At 41.1% G+C, this 20,362-nt stretch overlaps 2 protein-coding genes across 2 annotated transcripts in view; one reads left to right on the top strand and one right to left on the bottom strand.

The window, feature by feature from the left end:
- Positions 1 to 895, top strand: part of LOC121670318 (TGF-beta receptor type-2-like) — a 30,754-nt gene extending 29,859 nt beyond the window's left edge. The window contains exon 7 of the mRNA XM_042040321.1: positions 393 to 895. Coding sequence (XP_041896255.1) covers positions 393 to 605 — 213 coding nt within the window. The 3' untranslated portion in view covers positions 606 to 895. The remainder of the gene's footprint in view (positions 1 to 392) is intronic.
- A 3,263-nt stretch (positions 896 to 4,158) lies between these two features.
- The window catches only part of OSBPL11 (oxysterol binding protein like 11), a 39,874-nt gene continuing 23,670 nt past the window's right edge, over positions 4,159 to 20,362 (bottom strand). The window contains exons 7-13 of the mRNA XM_042040320.1: positions 18,207 to 18,352; positions 16,083 to 16,223; positions 13,589 to 14,087; positions 11,999 to 12,185; positions 8,496 to 8,678; positions 7,724 to 7,877; positions 4,159 to 5,847 (exon numbers count right to left, since the gene is read on the bottom strand). Of these exons, the coding sequence (XP_041896254.1) occupies positions 5,770 to 5,847; positions 7,724 to 7,877; positions 8,496 to 8,678; positions 11,999 to 12,185; positions 13,589 to 14,087; positions 16,083 to 16,223; positions 18,207 to 18,352 (1,388 nt within the window). The 3' untranslated portion in view covers positions 4,159 to 5,769. The remainder of the gene's footprint in view (positions 5,848 to 7,723; positions 7,878 to 8,495; positions 8,679 to 11,998; positions 12,186 to 13,588; positions 14,088 to 16,082; positions 16,224 to 18,206; positions 18,353 to 20,362) is intronic.

Genomic DNA, 20,362 nt, shown 5'->3' with positions numbered 1-20,362 from the left:
CCAGCAGCCTACAGGTCACCATCCACACCTCCCCTGCCCCTTGTGATTTTAGATTCTCTGATCCAAATGGGCAAGGTTGAGACAGGAAATAAATAGGGGCTGGATGGAAACAGGCTCTAAATCTCACAGCCAACACAAGCCAGTTTCCAGGGAGCATGGGGAATGTTTGGGAGCAGATGCCGGGGGAGCCGAGGCTGCTGCTCTAACACAAGCAGTGCCAGTGGAAGCATCAGCACTTCCACAACTTACCAAGGCTGACTCCTCTTGTGCTTAAGCTTGGCCAAAACCAGCCTTTATGCAGGAGGCTGTCAGAAGTGTGGTAAACCACCGAGATTGTGTTAGATCCTCCTCTTCCTGCCTTCCAATCCTAATCTCAGCCCTTCCGACTGCAGGGAATGCGCTTCCTGTGCGACACCATCACAGAGTGCTGGGACCACGACCCCGAGGCTCGGCTCACCGCCCACTGCGTGGCTGAGCGCTTCAACCTGATGGCACAAATGGATTGTGATGACATCCTCAACAACAACACGGACAACGAGGCCAGCAAAACAGCTTCTCCAGGTGGGGAGCACCAGGACAGTGACGGGAGCAGAAACATTCAGTGATGCAGCAGGCAAAAGTCCTCATCACGAGGAACAAGAGGACAAGGGAGAAGCATTTAGCTCATGAGGGAAAAAAGCCTCACTGTTTTTCAAAATGGAACTAAGATCTAGTACATAAATTATTTATAAGATCTGTTTCCTCCCACAGATACAGTGAACTGTGGAATCAATATTTTGGTTAAAGTGCAACATTATTATATGAACTGACTTTGTACTTACTTAAAATGTATAATGATGCAAAGCATTCCTTTTATTATTTTTTAAAATGACAATGTTTAATCTTTTATTAATAAGCACCTGAATTCCATGTCTTTTTTTCCATGTCATTCCTTCCATATTGTCATCATGAGTTTTTTTCTAACTTATTCTGCAGTGATCAAAACAATTTTCCTTTTTTTAATGGCCTATACACACATACAAAATCTGTTGTAGCAGCAAAAAAAGACATCATGAGATATACCACACCCTCAATGGAAGAAATGCTGACATCCAAGAAAATCACTCATTCAACATTATGCAAAGATCCACAATAATCCAGTTTGTAAAAGCCTGATACAATGCAACTACAACATACCTTTCCTCACTGGGGAATTCCTGGGTTAATTGATAGTTCAGGTGGGTGTGTGATGCTTCTTTGAGAGAGAGAGAAGTCACCAGTGTAGACATGGTTGCTTCACCCTAAAAACTCTCCATGCAGGATATGCAGGCAACCCTTTCCCCCATCAGACCAGTCTCCAGTCACCTCTAGCCAGACCTGTGCCACAGTAACAGTGTCAACACAAAGGGGTTGGCCAACTCTTCTTGCGACTCTCACACCCCCCTGCTGGGTTACCCCACCTGGGGAAACACGATCAGAATGAACTGAGACCTTAATTCCCATGATCACCACATCAACCCAGGCTGCCTCTATCCTGGAAAGCAGTTAAGGAAAGGTAAGTCACACCTCCCTCTGAACCCTGGTACTGTGCAAATCCCTCCACCCTTGGGATCAAAAACCTCAGGTGCTCCTAAGCCCTGCAAGCCCATACCTGACACCTACACAGAGCTGTATTTTTTGGGATGGCACCCGAGAGGAATACATTGCTTGCCACCACACAGCTGCATGGATCAGCCCAGAAAGAAAGGGAGCAAACCTTCCAAGTTTTCTACAGCCGAGGCTCCCCGATGTGGAGCAGGGAAGCAGACCTGCAGGGCTGGTTTGGTTTTCTAAAGTGCTCAGCTATGACAACACCAACCCATATAAAAACCTTTTCTTCTCTAGCTATTGTTTCCACCTCCTTGGACTGTTTTTACAGTTGCTAAATTAAAAGCCTAGAACCAAATTGTCTCTAAACACTTCAAAGAAGGACAGAAGGGGAATGAATTAGGTTGCATCAAATCTAAATAACAAAAAATTTGCTTAGCTACCACTTATTACACCTGCAACTGTGACCACACCTGTCATTCTCAGTAATCTTCACCTGGCTGCTACCTCCTGACACCTTACAGTTTTTCAAGTTAACCCTTTTCTCTTGAAGCACACCCTCCTCAGTTCCCCACAAATACACATTTTCCACCCACCTGACTTCAGTCTCATTTCTTGACTGTAATAACCACTGCTCTGGCACAAGAGAAACAGAGCATGAGGCAGCTTTTCTGTCAGGGAGACAAAAATCTACAGGAAAACAAACCAAACTCCCCCTGCCACCGACTGCCCAATCTTTCATTCCCATAGTATTTTGTGCAGAATTTCCATATCAAGTTCTGCACCAAGTTGTTTGGACACACTGATGAATGTGTTCACTTGTTCTTCCAAGCTCAAAAGGATTTAAAAGACACTCTGACCTATTCTTCCCACAGGTGACAGGGACAGAGGGGATCAGTCTGTGCAAACTAGACATTGAAGCCTGCATCTCTGACTCTGATGGCTGAAATCCAAATTCTCCAGGGTAGACAGACTTCATAATTGGCTTGAGTTCATATTATAAATATGCTGAAAAACTTTATCTTTTCCCCTACCCATGCCTAAAATCTTGAACAAGCTGATTTGCATAGTGCGTTTTTTTCCATCAATCCATCAGGATTACACACCTGAATGCCTGTGTTAAACAGGGGTGACTTGTCACACTCTGTTTTCCATGAGCAGCAGGCTGCACAGCACCTCTAAAGACAGCCACTTATTTAAGATCCAAGATCTGTTTATGATTCAGGGAGCCTAAAACCACTGAGATCAATGAGAATTCTGCTCTTAATTTCAGTGGGGCCCAATCAAGCCAAGAAGACAGAAGGTAACATAAGCCAATGTCCTATTTTGCCATGTTCCCTGTTGGAACACACTGTGGTTCTAGCAAGTATCTACACAGGAAGCAGCACTGAGCCCTTCCCTTTGCTCCAGAAGGTACAGAATGGAAACAACATCAGTTATGCAAGAGAATCAAATCTGGTCAGAGTTAAAAATACATTCATTAGTCCGCAGGGTGCTTGCCACTCTCAGAAGAATCACAATTACAATTTAAGCTGGATATTCAGTGGCTCATTTTTCTCTTTTTAAACTGTTTTCAACTATGTCCTTTGTTTCTAGAAGTAGAAATATGCATCATAACTAAATCCACATCAGGAACCATTCCAGTTCTGGTGATCACTTGAGCAAAGGAAGGTTTTATGTTCTTTTTTCCTAGAAACATCTTCATGTTGAAAGAAATCACTTCATGGATTTTATCAAAATATTGCTTCAGCATTTGGTCTATTTTTACACAACAAAATTAGTAACAGCTTTCTCAGTGTGAAACCACAAGCATACCAGATGAGAGAGGAAGAGAAATAACTTTACTAATAGTATTTTATAAGGAACACAAATGAGTTTATGATCAACGTGGGAGCTTTTCAGTCTCATTTACAGCCATCACCTTGACAAATTCCCAAATCAAAATTTTAAGGTGAGTTTAGTGACTGAGTCATAAGTCTCTATTTCAGTAAGCTTAACTTTGATCCCTGGAGTATGCTCAGCTGAAAAAGGTTTGGTTTTGCTCTGATCACTGCAATACTAAAAGCTGGACCTTGCACCACAGCCCTTGCTGTTCGTTTAAAGCAAATGTGCCATGTGACACAGGTAAAACAACCATGAAACGCATACAGTGTTAATCTGTTTCTCTACCAGCCCCAGTTTGGTGCAGGTACTGATGAACCGTGGAAGAATTCCACACATTGCCACCATGACTCCTACCCCAAATCCTGGAACTGGCCAAAGAGCACACCCCAAATGTGCTGCAGACCCAAAAACAAGGAGGAACTAATCCCACTGTTTCAGTTTTTATTTTTATTCCTGGTTAAACATGAAAATGCCCAATGGATATCCAAAACTATCACAACAGGATGGTTGTATAGAATATCACAAACAAGACAAGCAGGGCCTAAAACATTCTTCTGCTGGAGAATAGTTACCACTCAAGCACACAGTGCCAAAATATCCCACTTTTAGGACCAAGGAAAGCCCAGACAGATCTCCAGCATGAAAGAAAACAACCACCTACTCCTTCCTGGTCACCTGATCTCTAGGAAAGCAGACAGAACAAATGAATCATTTTGTAGCTTTATTATCCCCCCCCACTTCTCACAAATGGACTATGACTCGCATTGAGATCTCAGTGCATTTCACAGCAAAAAAAAAAAAAGTACAAGAGGATCAAAACAGTTGTGCATAAACCCAACTTTTTTTTTTGTTTTGTTTTGCATGATTTACAGTTTGTGTTGAAAGTTAACATGGGTATTTAAACCTTCTGATGCATTCTTACACTTGCATCCTCTCTATGGAAAACATCTTACCAGATCATACAGTTGTGAGTTCTCATGATGCTGGATCAGGTGCAGCCATTGCCATGGCTGGGAAGTGGCAGATAATGTTATATACACTGATTGGAAGACTACATCAGAAGAAAAAACAGATTAAGGCACCACTGTTGGAAAAATTAAGGTAGCTTGTAGTTACAACAATAACGAAAGCCATAGTAAGTACTATTCTTAATTGCCAGCAATTCTTAGACTTCAATAAAATAGTTATAAAAAGGAGAAAAAAAAAAAGAAAAAAGGATGTTTGTACCTGAATACAGTTTCCTGATATCTGATTGCGTTTCAAATCAATACCCAGTCCTCAGCATAATCAGTTGTTTGTTTGGGTTTTTTTACGGTAACATGAAAAACCAGGACCTACAGTCCATGTATTCAAGGTCACATTTCACTGCTTTGCTCTGAACACCACCACAGGAGAAAAAACAAAATAACCCAAAGGACAGTTTGTAACACTGATACTTCATCTCTGAGACAATTAGATGGGCAGAGAAATTTAAATACAAAACTGTACGTTTTCTGTTCATTTTGAAAGCCTTAGTCCTCAAGAAGAGAAGTTGGAGGAGAAAAAACAGGCCAGATCTCATTACATTATAACTTGAGAAAAACCAGTCACTCAAAGAGATTTAATAAAATTAGAGCTGAAAAGTGTTCAAATTACTTTTCCAATTCAAGTCAATTATTTCAAGTATATTAAAATGTTTCAGAGGAAAAATTTCTCCATGGTTACACTTCTAATTGCTTTTATAAATCCATAGAAAAGAAAAGTAGTCTCTACGTACATCCCATACTCCTCCAATGCATGCACGCATTCTCTCCGAAGAAAAGGTCGTCATGATCCAGGTGTTTCTTAATACTGATTTCAGGCACATCTTCCAAACACCCTTCCAGTTTTCGCCAAGAAGGTTAATTACTGGGCATAAAAGCAGCAATTTTTTGTTGCTGTTGTCTACATGTGTACTGAGGAGGTTTCAGTGATTAAAGAGCTTGACACAGATTCCAAAAGAGTTCCTATGTCACTCCGAAATCCAACAGGTTCCTTCTTCTCTCAGGCAGCTTTTGCAATCTGATCTACTTAGAAGAATCTTACACAATGCAGGTAAAATCTCTTGGATCATAGAAAAAAACAAGTTGGTTGAATGTACCTGGCAAGTCTGTCTCTACAACTTGGATTTTTACCTTTTTTTTTTAAATAGCTTTAAAGTGCCCTAGTATAGTTATTTCTTTATGCTCATTTAAACTTGCACAATTACATAAAAAGGGGAACTCAGTGTAATTACTGTGTTCAGAGAGACAGAGGAAAAGGAGAGGAAAATCAGAAAACTCATCTTAAAGCAGCTTTTTTCTAGTTACTGTCCGTTTGCTGAGTTTGTGCGGCAGACACTGTTTTCCAGAGGGGTTTATGATAAAGCCAGCCATCTCCCTGCAATTTAAAGAGAAAGTACAGTTATAATAAAGACACTGCCCTGGGAGAACTGCCTTCACAAAACTATTGGACTGATGGCTGTGAACAGCAGAGGGACAGAGCTGGTATCTTTACCTCCCACAGATTAAGGCACAGAGATCAGCACTGCAGGCTGCTGACACTGCTTCAGAACACGTGCAGGCTCCTGCCAAGCCACTGTACTCTCTGGGAGCTGACTGCACTTATAATTAACCCAGTCAAAAAGCCACTCTTGTGAGGTGTATGATCCAAATTACTTGAAGAAGCCACATAAGCAGACAGCAGAGAGGCAGCTACCCAGGATTATCAGCTCTAACACAGCCCAACAGCTTACCCAGAAATGAAGTGCCCAGGATCACATTTAAACGTTTTCCGAGTACATCTGTATCTTGAACTAGTGACAGAACTTCATCTTTTGTAAATCTAACAATACTAATAATGCAACTACCTAACTTTGAGCTAATTATACTAACACAGCTTTAGAGAACAAAAACCATCATGGGAGCTAACTTGTCCTGAACTTCACAAAACAAACCTGGAAGATATCCAAGAAAAGGTAACTTTTTAGCTGGTGTTCTAAACCCTTCCCATCTCTGTGATCTAGTAAGAAGAGGGGGAATTACATTACTGCACTGTAACAGATAAAGCTTGCACTGTGAGGAGAATCTAAACTACAACAGCATAAATTTTACTCAAGAACTCTCCTGTTGCAAAGGCTCAGCAAAGGTCTCTACACTAGCAAGGTCTCACCACGTGGATCACAAGAAAAGCCTATTTCAAAGTTATCATAGCAGCATCCCCCAATCCTCCTGGGCAGGCTGTAGTTCACTTTGTTAAAAGTCTTATTATATTATTACTACTACTACTATTACTGAAGTACAGATTAAGACACTGAACAAATAAGCTCTAACCAAAATGTAATGTAGGAGAACAAAAGAAGTGTAAGTTGAGAATGAACTCTCATTCCTGCTGATGCCATGAAGATTTTTTGCCTTTTCTTTTATAACCCTGTTATATCTTTTTTACAACTTCTGTATTCTTAGTGCTTTTTGTCTACATTCTTGGACTGGTTTGTCAAGCTAAGAGACTAAACATTTTAGAAGCTTTGTAGCTAGGGATCAGTGTGCCCCAGACCCCAAGGCTCTCTCCAGAACATATTCTGTAAACTAAGATAGAACCATCCAGGGGAAGGTTCCTTGGGGAGGGGGGCTCACTTGAGCCTCTCATTGGGGAATTTTTGATTGATATGCTAATTAGTAAAACCTATAATGTTATACCCGATCTTTTGGGGGTGTGCATTGCGGGGTGCATTTTGGTGCATTCGACCTGGACGTGTGCACCTAAGGATCCTTGAAATAAATACCAAGGTAAAATTCCTTTTCCCCTTCTAACCGTGTTTGACTCTTGATTTTAAGACCAGGAAAAGGCATCACTGTTTGCTAACAGTAACATGTTGGGTACACACACACACACACACACCACCTCAGCAAAATTAGTACTACTGATTATTTGCTTTGAGCATTTACTGTTACAGTCTGCTTACATGTGTATATGCAAAGCTATTTTCCATGTGCCATTGAGGACTTGCTTGGTAAAAGAAACTGGACCAGAAAACTGGCAAACATTTTGATGCAAGGGCATCACAAAATCCAAGCATTTGGAAAGTGGAGAATGAAGTCATGCCTTTACATGCTTAAGAATTCTTATGTCACCTTACCCCTAAGGATCCCACAGAGCTAAACTGTAAGATCTAAGGCCAAATATTCTGACAGGACACAGACCCATATGTGCACCTGCTTGCTTAACAGCTTTGCTTCTGCCTTCATTAACAGCAGCTAACTGCTTGGGAACTTACATCTTTAAGGAAATATTTAGTACACCAAGGTGTTTCTGTTTCAGCACGAAGTCTCTCTTCATTCCTCTGCCGTTCTTCCAGGGCTCGCTTGTGCTCTGTAGCCTTATCGATGTCTCCATCCCGCAGAGACTCTGTCACATGCTGCCACAGCCTCCTACAAAATAAACTGGTAACTTTACTGTTCCAAAGGTTTCCCAGCCTGCCACCTCGAACTGCAAGATCACTGCAGGCAGTTCTTGTGGAACAGGAGCACTCTCTCCACATACACATGACAAATCAGCCCAGGTCAGAGAATTGCAGCACAGGTGAGGGCTCACGGCCAAGTCTTAGAGCTACACCAGCAACTGGGAGCATGTAGGAATGGCTCTGAGGTTCTGGCAGTGCCAATCTAATGTCTGTTTGCAAACCCTTTAAAACTGCCATGGAAGTGTTATTCAACAAGCAGTTTCTTGTGAGGATGTCAGGAGCTGCCCTGCTATGTAGCTGATGAGTAAAAACAAAACTAACAGGGAGCTTCTGTTCTGGAAAGCACTTTGTGAACTCAAAGAAACACCCTCTGCTCATAAATAGGAGACAAACACCCATGTGCCTGCACTTGGGTTGTGCACTTTTTACTATGCTCTTGATTTTTATTTTTAAAAAACATAAAAAATAAAGATCGGTGCTGCTAAGCGTTATCCACAAATACTATCTACATTTGCAGGTTTTCCTAAGGCACTCACCAGACTGCTTAGGACAAAAAGGATCAGACAAGAGCAAACATATACTCTACCTAGATTCAAAGGGGCCTTGCTTCTCCAGGGGCCGGACTCGTTTTCTTGTCACGGAGAGCTTTGTCAAATCCACGTATTTGGTCTCCCCATTGCTGTAGGTGAACTCAAGCACACTGTTCCACTCCCCCTGCACTCTGCACACCACCGTGTTTGTCATGTTCTGCTTCACTTCACCTGTGACTCTAGGAAAGAAATTTATTTTTAAAAAGCCATGGCTGAAGAAACCTGAGGACTATTCCTTGCATAATCACTCAGTCCTGGATGAGTTTGCAAACTTGTCACACTGCCTAGAAAAATGTTATTTGAATTGCATTTGTGTGGAGAAGCTCAAAGAGCAAAGTGGCTTTCACTCGCTGCTCTAGTTCTCTTCAAGTTACCCAGGAAACTCCATTTTTGGGTTCAGCTTGTTTCAAGCCTCTTAAGGAAACTGAAAATGAAAAAGAAACTCACACGGGCGGATTCACATATAACAAGCAGTTGATCATTTCCACTTGAAGTATCACATCAGATACATAGTTCAGACTTAAAAAATAAAAATTAAACTTTCTAGCAAGAATATATCTCACTACCTGCTGGCATGTCATCTCGCATCTTTACATGTCAATATTCTCCTTATGTAGGTGGTCTCATTCGCATGTTGCTCTCATAAGCAGCAGACACAAAGGCAGAAAGCAAGGTAGGAAACTAGAAATCAGGAGAACTGCTTTTGCTCCCTGTCTCTTTCCCAGAAACCTCTACCAATAACAAGATAAGAAAAATGTCTTTCTAACATGCAGTATTTCATTCAAGGTGTAGCATAATGCTCAAGTATCACCACAATCGCACACACTGATGCATACTTTTCTTCTCAGCTTCAAGACCTGTACAAAGACCTCCACAAAGACCTCCTGACACCCACTTCATCCTGACCCAGTGTTTGAGCATGGCTTGGCAAGCAAATTGCCAGTCTTAAACAGAAGGTTTCTCCTAGAAACAAAGAAACAAAAGAGTCTGTGCACTATGCAAACCAGACTTGAGAGATTCTTACTTGTAAGGTGCTGCAGGATTCACAAAAGATACTTTCTCCAGCTCCAATTAAACTGCAGTTATCTGTACACAACCTCCCTAAAACTCACCACTTTCCAGCTCCCCTTCCTGCATTTCACCAGTGTTCACACAAAGCATAGGCTCATCTCCTTCCAGAATTCTATTGTGAGCAGCTGAGAACAGCTAACTTGCACACCACTGGCTTGCTCTGACGTCCTTTGAACAACTGCATCCAGGAGAGTGGAAAGCAGCACTTCTGGTGCCACACTCAGAGGAAAAGGGAGCACAGGACACAAGTGCCACTTCCCTTCTTCCACCCACACTAGTCACTTCCCACTGTGCCTGTACCTAACTGTCCTCCCCAGTCCTGGTATCAAAATAGAGAAATTTATCTCTCAGGCAATGAAACAAGTATCACAGGTCAGACCCGCCAGCACAGAGATACTGGATGCCAGCCAAAGCAGAGCTGCAGGGAATCTCCAGGGCAAGGGGGGAAAGCTCACAGCCAGCTCACAGCAGGAGGCAGCTGCCAGGACTTCTGTCACATTGTGATCCAGCAGCTCGAACCTAAATTAACCTCATGAGAAATATCTTAAAAAACCCAAATTGATAAGCATGCACTGCTCACAGAGCACAGAGTTTTCCACTACAAAAATTTAACAGTTGTTGAAAAAAACAGGAGCAATAAAAGCACATTTACAATATTTTTTTTGTGGACTTTAAGAAGCACTAACAATTACTGAAAACAGCAGAAAGAGCAGCTGACAAGCAAGCAGCCTTAATTTTGTGCTGCTTCTCATCCTGTGACTTCCACACCTCACCAAAGCTATTACACATGGCGGAGTCCCTGTCCTCCTCCCAAGAGATCTCTGAACAGCCTGAATCCACAGGATGCCAGGGATCAGCCAGGTCAGACTCTGCAGTTACTTCCCCACAACTTTAACAGCTTGATTTTTTCCAAGCATTGTGTGGTAACAAGACAGCACTGACATCCAGTATTTTAATATCAATCACAAAATTACTGTCTCTGCTCAGCTGAAAGTAAACAAAGTTATATCACTCACTACTGGGGTGCAGTACTGAATTGCTCCATTAAACTCTCATTACCTTTATTTCTCCAGGTTGCATTGCTCTGACACACAACCTCTGCCAGCACTGCAGACCACAGTAGCTGCCTGAACCACTATTAGTGATAAAAACCTGCTGGCACTTATTTGTAATCTTGGCATGACTGATACATGTCTAGCTGTTCGTTATCATTATCCTCTATTTCATCCAGCTAAGAGGTACAGGACCAAGGAGCCAACATCCAGCTGAGGTCTAACAACAAGGGTCACTCTACAAAAAAATCCATACCATTGCCATAGCAACTCCCGTGCGCTCTGGGTAACCATGACAACACTGCTGCTTCCCATCAAGAGATTCTTTTGGCAATGTCCAATCATCACCATGTCAAATTTTCAATAGTTACAGTACCTTGAACAGATCTCTCTTTAAAAAGCCTCTACGTCTGTGACTAACTTCAGAGACACAAATAACAACAGCTTCCAAAATTAAATCACTGAACTAAAACTACATCCTCTAACTTATCTTTTATGACGCAAGAGGAGCTATTGCAAAGTGGAAGATACATCATGAGCCATAGAAAAAAACCCAAATGATGTGTCACTTTCAAACTGCACCGAGTGAAACAGAACTACTAATAAGCTTCAGTTCTCCAAATGCCATTGGGACAGGGAAGCTTTGCTTGCAACTTAAATTCAGACCCTTTATGGAAATTTAAAGAGCAAGGTGGATTTTTTTGTTTTCTTTGAGCAACAAATATGGCCTAATCCTACTGCTTCAGGAAAAGTCATTCAGAGAAAACAGCTGATTTTTACAACCTGTGACAGCAACGCACATCTATGAAATTCTGATGTTCTAGGCTGTTACATATTTCATTATGATCTGCGAGATATTTAATCTAAGAAACATTTAAATAAACTCTATTCAGTAAATAGCTGAATGCAAAATGCTCAAAATGCTCTGCAAACATATTCTTTGTGAGACTACGACTTAATTTTCTCCTTCCTCAATTACTTGTCTATATTAGCATGAGGTTAATCTACAGCAGTCTTACTATAAAATGTCTGAAAAAAAGCCAGTGCTCTTTTGCATCAACTGTGCATACTTCCTAGAATCTGCTAAAAGCAACCCCATGCAAACTTTCCCTGGATGTCCTTTACCTGTTAGTTTTTAAACATGCATACAGGTGAATAACTACTACTATAAGAACTACCATTTTTGTCTTTACAAAAAGGTATTTTTACCTAGATATTTTCTGTAAGATGCTGAAACTTGATAGTGTTATATTTCTTATAGAGAAATCCAAAAACAATGATGCCAGCAGAGCACTTACAATGCACGTTGCAAACAACACTCAACCCTTTAAGACAGTGAGATCGATCTCATTTCAAACAAACAAAAATGTTCTCACCGATGCAATTTGCCACCGTAGAAGGGCTTGGTGTGAAAGTTAATACTTGCAGAATACCCAGTTTTTGCACAGTTAATGTTGACTTTTCCTCCCAGCTCTACCCAGGGAACAGTTAAAATTGAGCGGGCATATGCGCAGGGCAGAGAGAACGTGTATTCTTCCCCGTGTTCCAAGAGGTGTAAGACACCTGTGTGAAGAAACACAAGAATCTGTATATCAGCACCACCTCAGAAAAGGCCAAACAAGTTGTTGAAACAAATAGCCAATACTACATCTGGTTACTTTTCCTCATAGCCCCTCACACAGAAAAAGAAAATTAAAAAAAAAAAAAACAACAAACCCCAAAACCACAAAAGTGACATTTATTAGATTATAGGTAAAAACATTTTCCTGGAAGTACTAACTTAAGTAATGGGCATTTAAGCTTCTTTTGGGAAAAGACATTTATCCCAATAATATTGTTCCATAAAGTACAATACTGTGCCATGCACATACTTTTCAGCAGTACATATAAGGGCTGCTCACTCTCTTACTGATGGCTCTGGAGCACGGCAAGACAAGACTTATGCTGACAAAAGGAAGTAACAAATGAATCCCCTGAACTGCAGATCCTGAGGAAGGCTAATACTCCTGTTTTCCCTTCCTATAATACACCTTACCCAATCTCAAGACAGGTAGCAGAGACAATTCTCCTTACTGCATCTCTCTGCTAAGATAAACCCAATTCTTTCCTGACAGCAGTTTTTGCAATAAATGTCAGGAATCTCTTAAAATACTAGAATTTTTATTCAGCTTTCAGCTAAGTGGATTTGATTCCTATAAAGAAACCAAAAGCACAAGATCTGCCTCTTGCCCTCAGAAGAGCACAGCACAACGTCTGAATGCTGCCTGCCCCAGCCCGTGCCTCTGGAGCACAGTACCCCTGGGTGTCTGACATCAGCACAAACAACATGGGAAATTCTGAAAAAAGTTATGATCTGATTTGAGAAAGATCCTGCAAGAGATATCAGCTTCAGAGATTACCTGTACAGCCAAAGATGTGCCTTTGACATACCCTGGCATTCCCTTGGTCATTCCCTTGTTCAATGAGTAATTTACGTGCAAGTGCCTGGAATCCCCAGGTACTGGGCAATATACACAGGGGACACAGAGTGGGAGAGGCTGTCTCATCTTGTGCAGTGAATACTCATAACAAAAAGGGAAATTACAGTTTGAGGGCAGTTACCCTTCTCTGTCCCTAAAGGATCCCATTTTTCTAGTTAAAGAAAATCAAAACATATATAGAAAGATAAAGTGCAATACATGGAAATGCAACAAGACTTCTATTTAATAAATGTATGACGCAAATTAATTCACAAATATCAGTTTACATTGCAGAAACTGACCTTAGGTTTAAAAGGCAAAATTTTACTTCCAAATATAATTCTGATTTTTGGCAAAGCATAAACCTAATTATTTTCTTCTCCCATAGGAAAAGCTGCTGTTTACAATGACAACTTGTATCTTCACAATATAACATCAAATTTGCCATCAAATTAACAGTATTTTAACAAATTTCTAAAATGAACAAAGGACAGAATTTGCACTTACCCTCACCAACCATTGTCACTCCTATTGACATTCCCAGGAATTTACTTTTTGTCCAGACGTGGGCATTGACACACATCTTCCGCTCTACACACTCAGCATAAAACCCTGAGACAGGAGGATGGTGGGACACTTGCTCAGCTACAAATTTCACTGTGTAATAGTCCGGCTCTGCTTGGCCTTCCGGATCTTTAGGCAGAGTTACTTGCTCCGAGGGGGAGTGAGCAGAGGAGTTGGTGCCAGCTTCGGTGGCCACGTCGCTCTTGGGCATCCTCCAGGAGCAGTGGAAGGTCTCCCCGATGATGGGATTGTAGGGCTTCTTGGCAATGGCTCCCTTGCGGCCCTCGTGGAAGGAGGTGAGGTAATACTCCACGAAGCGGATCATCCTCTCCTCGGGGCTGCCGCCGTTCGTGATGGCAACGAAGAGATCGGGGTGGGACATGAAGTCCGCGTACATCTCCAGCAACGACCGCTTCTCTAGAATGAAGGTGGGAAGAACCACCTGAAAATAAAAGAAAAGCCATGAGGCTCTAGTAAGGAAAACAGAGACAGGCATTTTATAAGGGAAGTCCTTGGGAGGAGGATTCTGTGCTGTTTGGGACACCACACTTTCGGAGTGCACTTTCTTGTCCTTCATGTAAGATGTGAGCAAAAGACAGTGGTCAGAAGTTCCAGAAAAGCAATTTACAAGGCAATAAAAGCCCAATGAGTATTACTAAGACTAAAGAGGTCGAAAGGGACTGAGCACCAGTTTAAAAAAAAAAAAAAACCATACAAGAGTTGCAAAGAGATAATGTGTCCCATATGCCTGTGAAAGAGAAAACAAGCATGAAGGAACTCAAACTATAGCAAAGAAGGTTCAGAGCAGAAGTTAGGAAAGGTATGGTCTAATGGAGAAGAGAACAAGGAAGCTATACCAGCTCTGGAGAGCTTGGAGAATCTCTCTCAACACAGCAACTAGGACAAGCATCCATGAGAAGCAGCATAGTATGGGTTGAGCCTGTGCCTCTGAGCAGAGGTACCTTACACTTTCCCAGTTACATTCAACTCTATAAAAACCAACAATCCTGTACTTCCTGAGCCAAGGGCAATGCCCTAGAGTGAAAGGCTGTGGATATCATCAGTGTTTTCCTTCTCTGCTGTGGGAACTAGCCTCACATAACTAACTAAACACACACAACTCACAGAACTAACTGCTGTAAACAGCAACACAGGGTGTCTCAGCCACGAGATCAAGACAATCCACTTAAATCAGCTGCATTCAAAGAGAAAAAGCACAGACATAAGACTTAATAGACATTCAAATTAAACTGAATACACTTGCCATGTTGTTGCAACACCAACCTTGAGTACTAAGTGGTTTTTTACTTCAGTACATAATGAGTTAAGTACAATTCTAACAACTTCATTACCTGTTTTGAAGCCAGGTTAGTCCACTTCAGTGATTTGCCTGCTATATATAAAGACAATTCTCCCCACACAGCCAAAAGTCACAACTGGAAAACAGGCTTAACAACTTGTTCCAACTAAGAGAAAAAGATATCCTAAATCCAATCTTCAATGTAAGTGAAAGAGTAACTTCATCAGTTTCTGGTACAGCAGCAGCGGTTTAAGTCTGACTTGCAGACAGCAGGGCCTGTTCATATCACGTTTTCGTTTTCCCTCTCAAGTTGTGAAACATAAGCTGCACAATAGAAGTTTCTAAGGGCTATGTAGCTCGTGCTCAAAAAACATAGGGTTAAAAAAATGTAATAATCCATAATTCCAAGAGAGAGTGTTTTTCTCATTCCATGCTACTGTAAAATCCATTTTCTGATTTCAAAGTGCCTAGTGCTTATGGCAAGAGGTCTTTACAGGAGTGAACTGAACATAAGCTGGTAGCAGCCTGCTCTTCCCAGATTTGCTGCCCAAGTTGTCTAATGGCACCTGAGCGTTAATTTTTCCAAGCTGCTTGCTTTTGAGTTCTGCACTCAAGTGTCAAATCCAATTCTCTCCAGTGCAACTTTGTTCCTGCTTGCTTGTGAACAAACACAGAAATGAGAATAGAAAAGAGGCTTAAACAGGCATCTAAAGGTAAGGGGGAACCAAAAGAAAACTTCTTTTCAGAAGCAGCATGCACACAGGTGTAGGGTTATACAAGCTGTGCGAAAAAGCATTATCAAGATAGAAAAGAAATCATGGAAGGAAAGAAGAAAGAGAAATACGAGAAGGCTGTAGAAAACAGCACAAAAAGACTAAGGTTCAAATACAGGAAAGAAAACAGGCCATTACAGGAAAGGCAACAAAAACACGGTAGAAAACACAAAGAGAAGGTAATAAAAAAGATAGGTTTAGGTGAAATGTGCTGACCATCTCAATCTGGGACATCAAATCTTGGGACCTGAAGTTGCTACTGGCCACAGTTTCATACTAAACTCCATACTGTTCAATACAGGAGCTGAGTTTTAAACGATACTTCACTTTTACTGCAGCCAGTCTTCACACTTCAGTTACTTACTCTTGTTAAGTCCATGCCAAGTTTCAGCTGAGACAAAAGGTGCAAGATAACACTGCGCTGCTCTTCCACTGCTCCTAGATCATCTTCTTTATCGTCACAGATATCCTCTAGCTCCTCATCTGGATTTATTTCTTCAGGTTCCTGCAATAAGAGCCATAGGCTTAGCTCAAAGATGGAACTGGCCAGACAGTATTCAAAAAGGACTTAATATTGTATTTAACTGTCCATGTATGAAAAAGGCTAAATAAACCCCTGCAGAGGGCTACACAATGGAATCTACTCCCAAAATAAACAACAGCTGAAGAATTTGAATGGATATGAAGATAACTCAGTGCAGATTCCATCTGGAGGATTCAGGCTCAGATTTCTCACCCTCTCCCACATGGGTCATGGAAAAAAAGAAAAAAAGCTTAAAAGAAATTCCTGTAAGTTTTGTGAGTTCACAGAATGTCAAGCATCTAACACATACACAGAAACAGCAAAGCAAAAGCTAGCAGCAATTCCAACCACCTCAGTAACCCCTTTCACCTCCACACTACTTCAGCCTTTCCAGCGTTGCCATCACTACTCCAAAGGCTGTATCAGACTGTAGTTCCACGTTCCTTGACTACCATCCTGCCTGGTATCTACAAGCTGCTCCTCACAAGCATTATCATGTTGCTGTGAGTGCAAATATATAACAGCGAAAGAAAAAAAGTAACTTGGAGTAGTTTCATAAAACAAAACCCCACACATACAAACACTGCAGGTGCCGGTGTCTGTGTAACTAAAGCAGACAGACTGGAAATTATATCAGCAACGATTTACCACCACATCACAAGCAGAAAGTCAAACACTTCAGGCAGAAGGGATGGTGGCATTCCTAGGGCTCTGAGCCGCATCCTCCTGGGGCAAGCAGCTGGAGGGAGGCAGATGCAGAAGGGAGAGGCACTGAATGCCACGGGAAGGCAGCAATATGCCTCTGCCTAAGCAAAGCCCTTTGTCCTGAAGCAGCTGCCCCGGCCCAAAGCAGATTTATGAACACTCAACCACCAAAAACAGGGGGCCAAGCCCTCACACAGAGCTCAAATCCTGATGACAATTGCAGTATCACAGAGGTGACTCCTTTCCAAGGATGCTATGCTGATCTGCTCTCAGAAATAAAAGTTGAAAATACCTACAGGGAGTGATAACACCATTCATACCTCAAACACACTAAGTACTCAAACTGTAGCTTGCTTAATTATTGAAAGGAAGGAATTAAGCGATTTAGTTGAAAGCTCCTAGTTTTGTTTCATCTTTTCTTTTTTTAACTTAATAGTAACTACTCTGACCCATTTAAAGATCTATAAACTATAGCAACTGAAAAAAATCTTTTCCATTTTGATTTTGCTCTAAGACAGCCCAGTGCTATTGCAGAGACCTAAACCAGCACATTATCTTTTCACAGTGACACAGTCTCAGCCAAACAACTGTTTGAAACCAACTAGCATAAAGAGGATGTGATTATGATTTTCTAGCTTAGTTAGGAAAACATGTTCTTCATCATAATCCCTGCTGGTTTTTTCCTTCAGTGTTTTGCAATTCAAATCCATTTTGCCAGCTATAATGATACAGACTGTAGCTGATAATGATACAGACTGTAACTGTATTTCAAATGCATTAAGCCATCCTGCAGTCAAATAATGAGAGTTGCTCAGATTAAGAAAAACAGATGCAACAAGACCTAGAAAGAAAGGGAGATGTAATAGCTGAAGACCAGCAATTTCGTCTTTTGTCTACTTAGGCAGTTCTTCTTGGGCCTATTTTGAGAGTGTCATGAATTTCAGTTAGGCAGTATTCCCTTGCATTTTATTTTAGATAAGTAAATAATGAAGTGCAAGAAACCTATTTCAATGCCTTGCATTACCACCCCAATTGGCTCCCTCCACTTGACAGCAAGTTACATAAAGCAGCAAAAATTTCTTGAATAAACAAGGTAGAGAGTTTCATCTACTGCAACTGTCCTCACTTCTCCTCCTACACAGCTAACCAGTAGTATGAGAATAGCTGTCACTAAATAATTTTCACATAATACGATTGAAACATTTACAGGTATTCCTCCGAATAATTCCCCACAGAAATGGGATGTTCACATTACCTTACCCTTGTTAGCTGGCAGGGCTCTGCAATGGACTGCTCTTCTCTGACAGATGCTGGCTTGTTTATCTCTGCTGGGAAATTCTGAGCTGCTCCATTTTTGAAGTGGTTTGCCAGAGAGATCTTCGGTTCCAACCAACTGATCGTGGTTCCTGAAGCAAAGGAAAGTTTGCGCTGAAACTTGCTCATCCTCTCCAGGGTCAGTAAAAAGCAGTTTCCAAAAGAAGAGCTATTTTTAATGGAATAAGCTGAAAGCAGCCAATTCCTCCTGCAGCCAATGCCTCCAGCAGCCACTAAACAAAGGTGGTGCAATGAGACACCACCTTCAGTGATCATTAGCACAAACACTGGGATTGGTGAGCTGTAATACATGCAACTTGGACTGGAGAAACTAGTTGGTGTCATGAAAAGTGTAATCAGACACTACAGGAGGAACCCAGTATCATGGGAATGTTAAGCAGCCCTTACACTTTTCTTTAACTGGTACCAAAATAAAAAAGGGCAGCTTTCCACTTATTAGCTTCTAAAACTCAGCTCTGTTCTAGACTAAAAAGACCTAAAGCAGAAGTTTTGTTGCCAGTGTGTTCTCTGGAGAGGGTGCTTGTCCTTTCTCAGCTGCAGAGAAGGCAGGCACACACTGTTGAATAAATAATAGCTGTCAAAAAAAAAAAAAAAAAAAAAAAAGCTGCAGGGTTTGGAAAGCTATTACCCACCTGATGATTCCGGCATCTCTAGTTACTCCCAGTTAATTTATCAGAACAGGTCGGGTTCCTCATTAATAATACAAATGTTCCATTCTTTTTCAAAGGGTAATAATGTACAGGTGATTCCAATCAGTTTTTACTGAAGAATACACAAACTGACAAACCATCTTGGGTGGATTGCAAACACAGAAATTATTAGGAAATTCTGAATTTCTACCACCCGATAGCAGTTCCCTGTGCTATACTAAGACACCTATACTAAGGTGTCTGCTGTCTCTTCCCGTATGATACACAATCCTTTATTACCAGACCCCTGTTACCTGCAACTAGGTCACATCCCCAACCACAACAGGCAGAGTAAGCTTAATTCAGATAAACAGCAGCATTTCTACCAGGAAGACAGTGGGGCAGGAAAAAAGTTACTATTGAGACAAGACAACTTTTCCACAGCAAGGTAGCTTATTTTCATCATCCATTACTCATTAATTCACTACATCCTAAGAAACAAGAATTCCTGACCACACTAAACTTAAGCTATTTAAACAGAAGTGTCAAAGAAGTCAAAAAGTAAGACGCTCAGAATGTCATTGTCACACCTTTTTGAAAAGGTTTTACTTGTCTTTAAAACCTCCTCATGACACCTGCTTTCTAAGCTGTAAATTTCAACACACTAATCTCTAACTGCATGTTCTAAATTGCATTTAATCCACACTCACTTGCCTCTGTACTATCTTGAATTTAACCCACAGCATCCCTTTTATATTTTCTATCAGAAACCTCTAGAATAACCTTATTTATTACTTTCTCTGTTTACTTTTTGCTGTTTGGAGGGTATTTTTGAAAGATTTGAGCTCCCAGCTGTGTTTTAGTCTTTGTGAATGGACAAGATACCACCTTAATACTTCTCTTCCACTGGAAAAGCATATACAAATCTGCTCTTAGCTATTTTGCATAGGCACAAGCCATTTTCTTTACTTGTGACCTCTTCCTCCCCTAAAGTCTTCACCCAAATTCTTTTTAAACAGTTGTCAGCACTTCCCCTCTGCTACAGGGCAGACCTCTTGAGTTTTCACTTCCTACATTTTTCTTCAAGAGTTGCAAATTGTTGTTGCACAGCACTTTTGACTTGAATTTAGGAAAAGTTAATGGGTGGAACTTTCTTGTTCATCTTTGTGATTCACAATACACTTTGATGTGTTGGGGCAGTATTTTCAGTCTTCTGCTTTTTTTCTTTTTTTTGTTTGTTTGGGGGGGGGGAGCAGGGTTTGTCATTTAACGATCTATAGCAAACTGGCACTCTTACATAATTTCTAATCCTTGGTTTTTAAGCCTGGCTCCAGCAGCTGAACCAGAAGGATCCCTCCTGAGTCAAGAGGAGAAATCTAAGCTAAATGGATTTAAAAAAAAAAATTTAAGAAGTTCTTGGCAATCCTTGAAAGGAACAAATGTATTACAGTG

Source organism: Corvus kubaryi, unplaced genomic scaffold (genome assembly GCF_017639235.1).
Source record: "Corvus kubaryi isolate FWS band 111438036 unplaced genomic scaffold, C.kubaryi_AGA036_p1.0 37396, whole genome shotgun sequence".
Taxonomy (NCBI): domain Eukaryota; kingdom Metazoa; phylum Chordata; class Aves; order Passeriformes; family Corvidae; genus Corvus; species Corvus kubaryi.
This window is presented reverse-complemented; position numbering and strand designations above follow the sequence as displayed.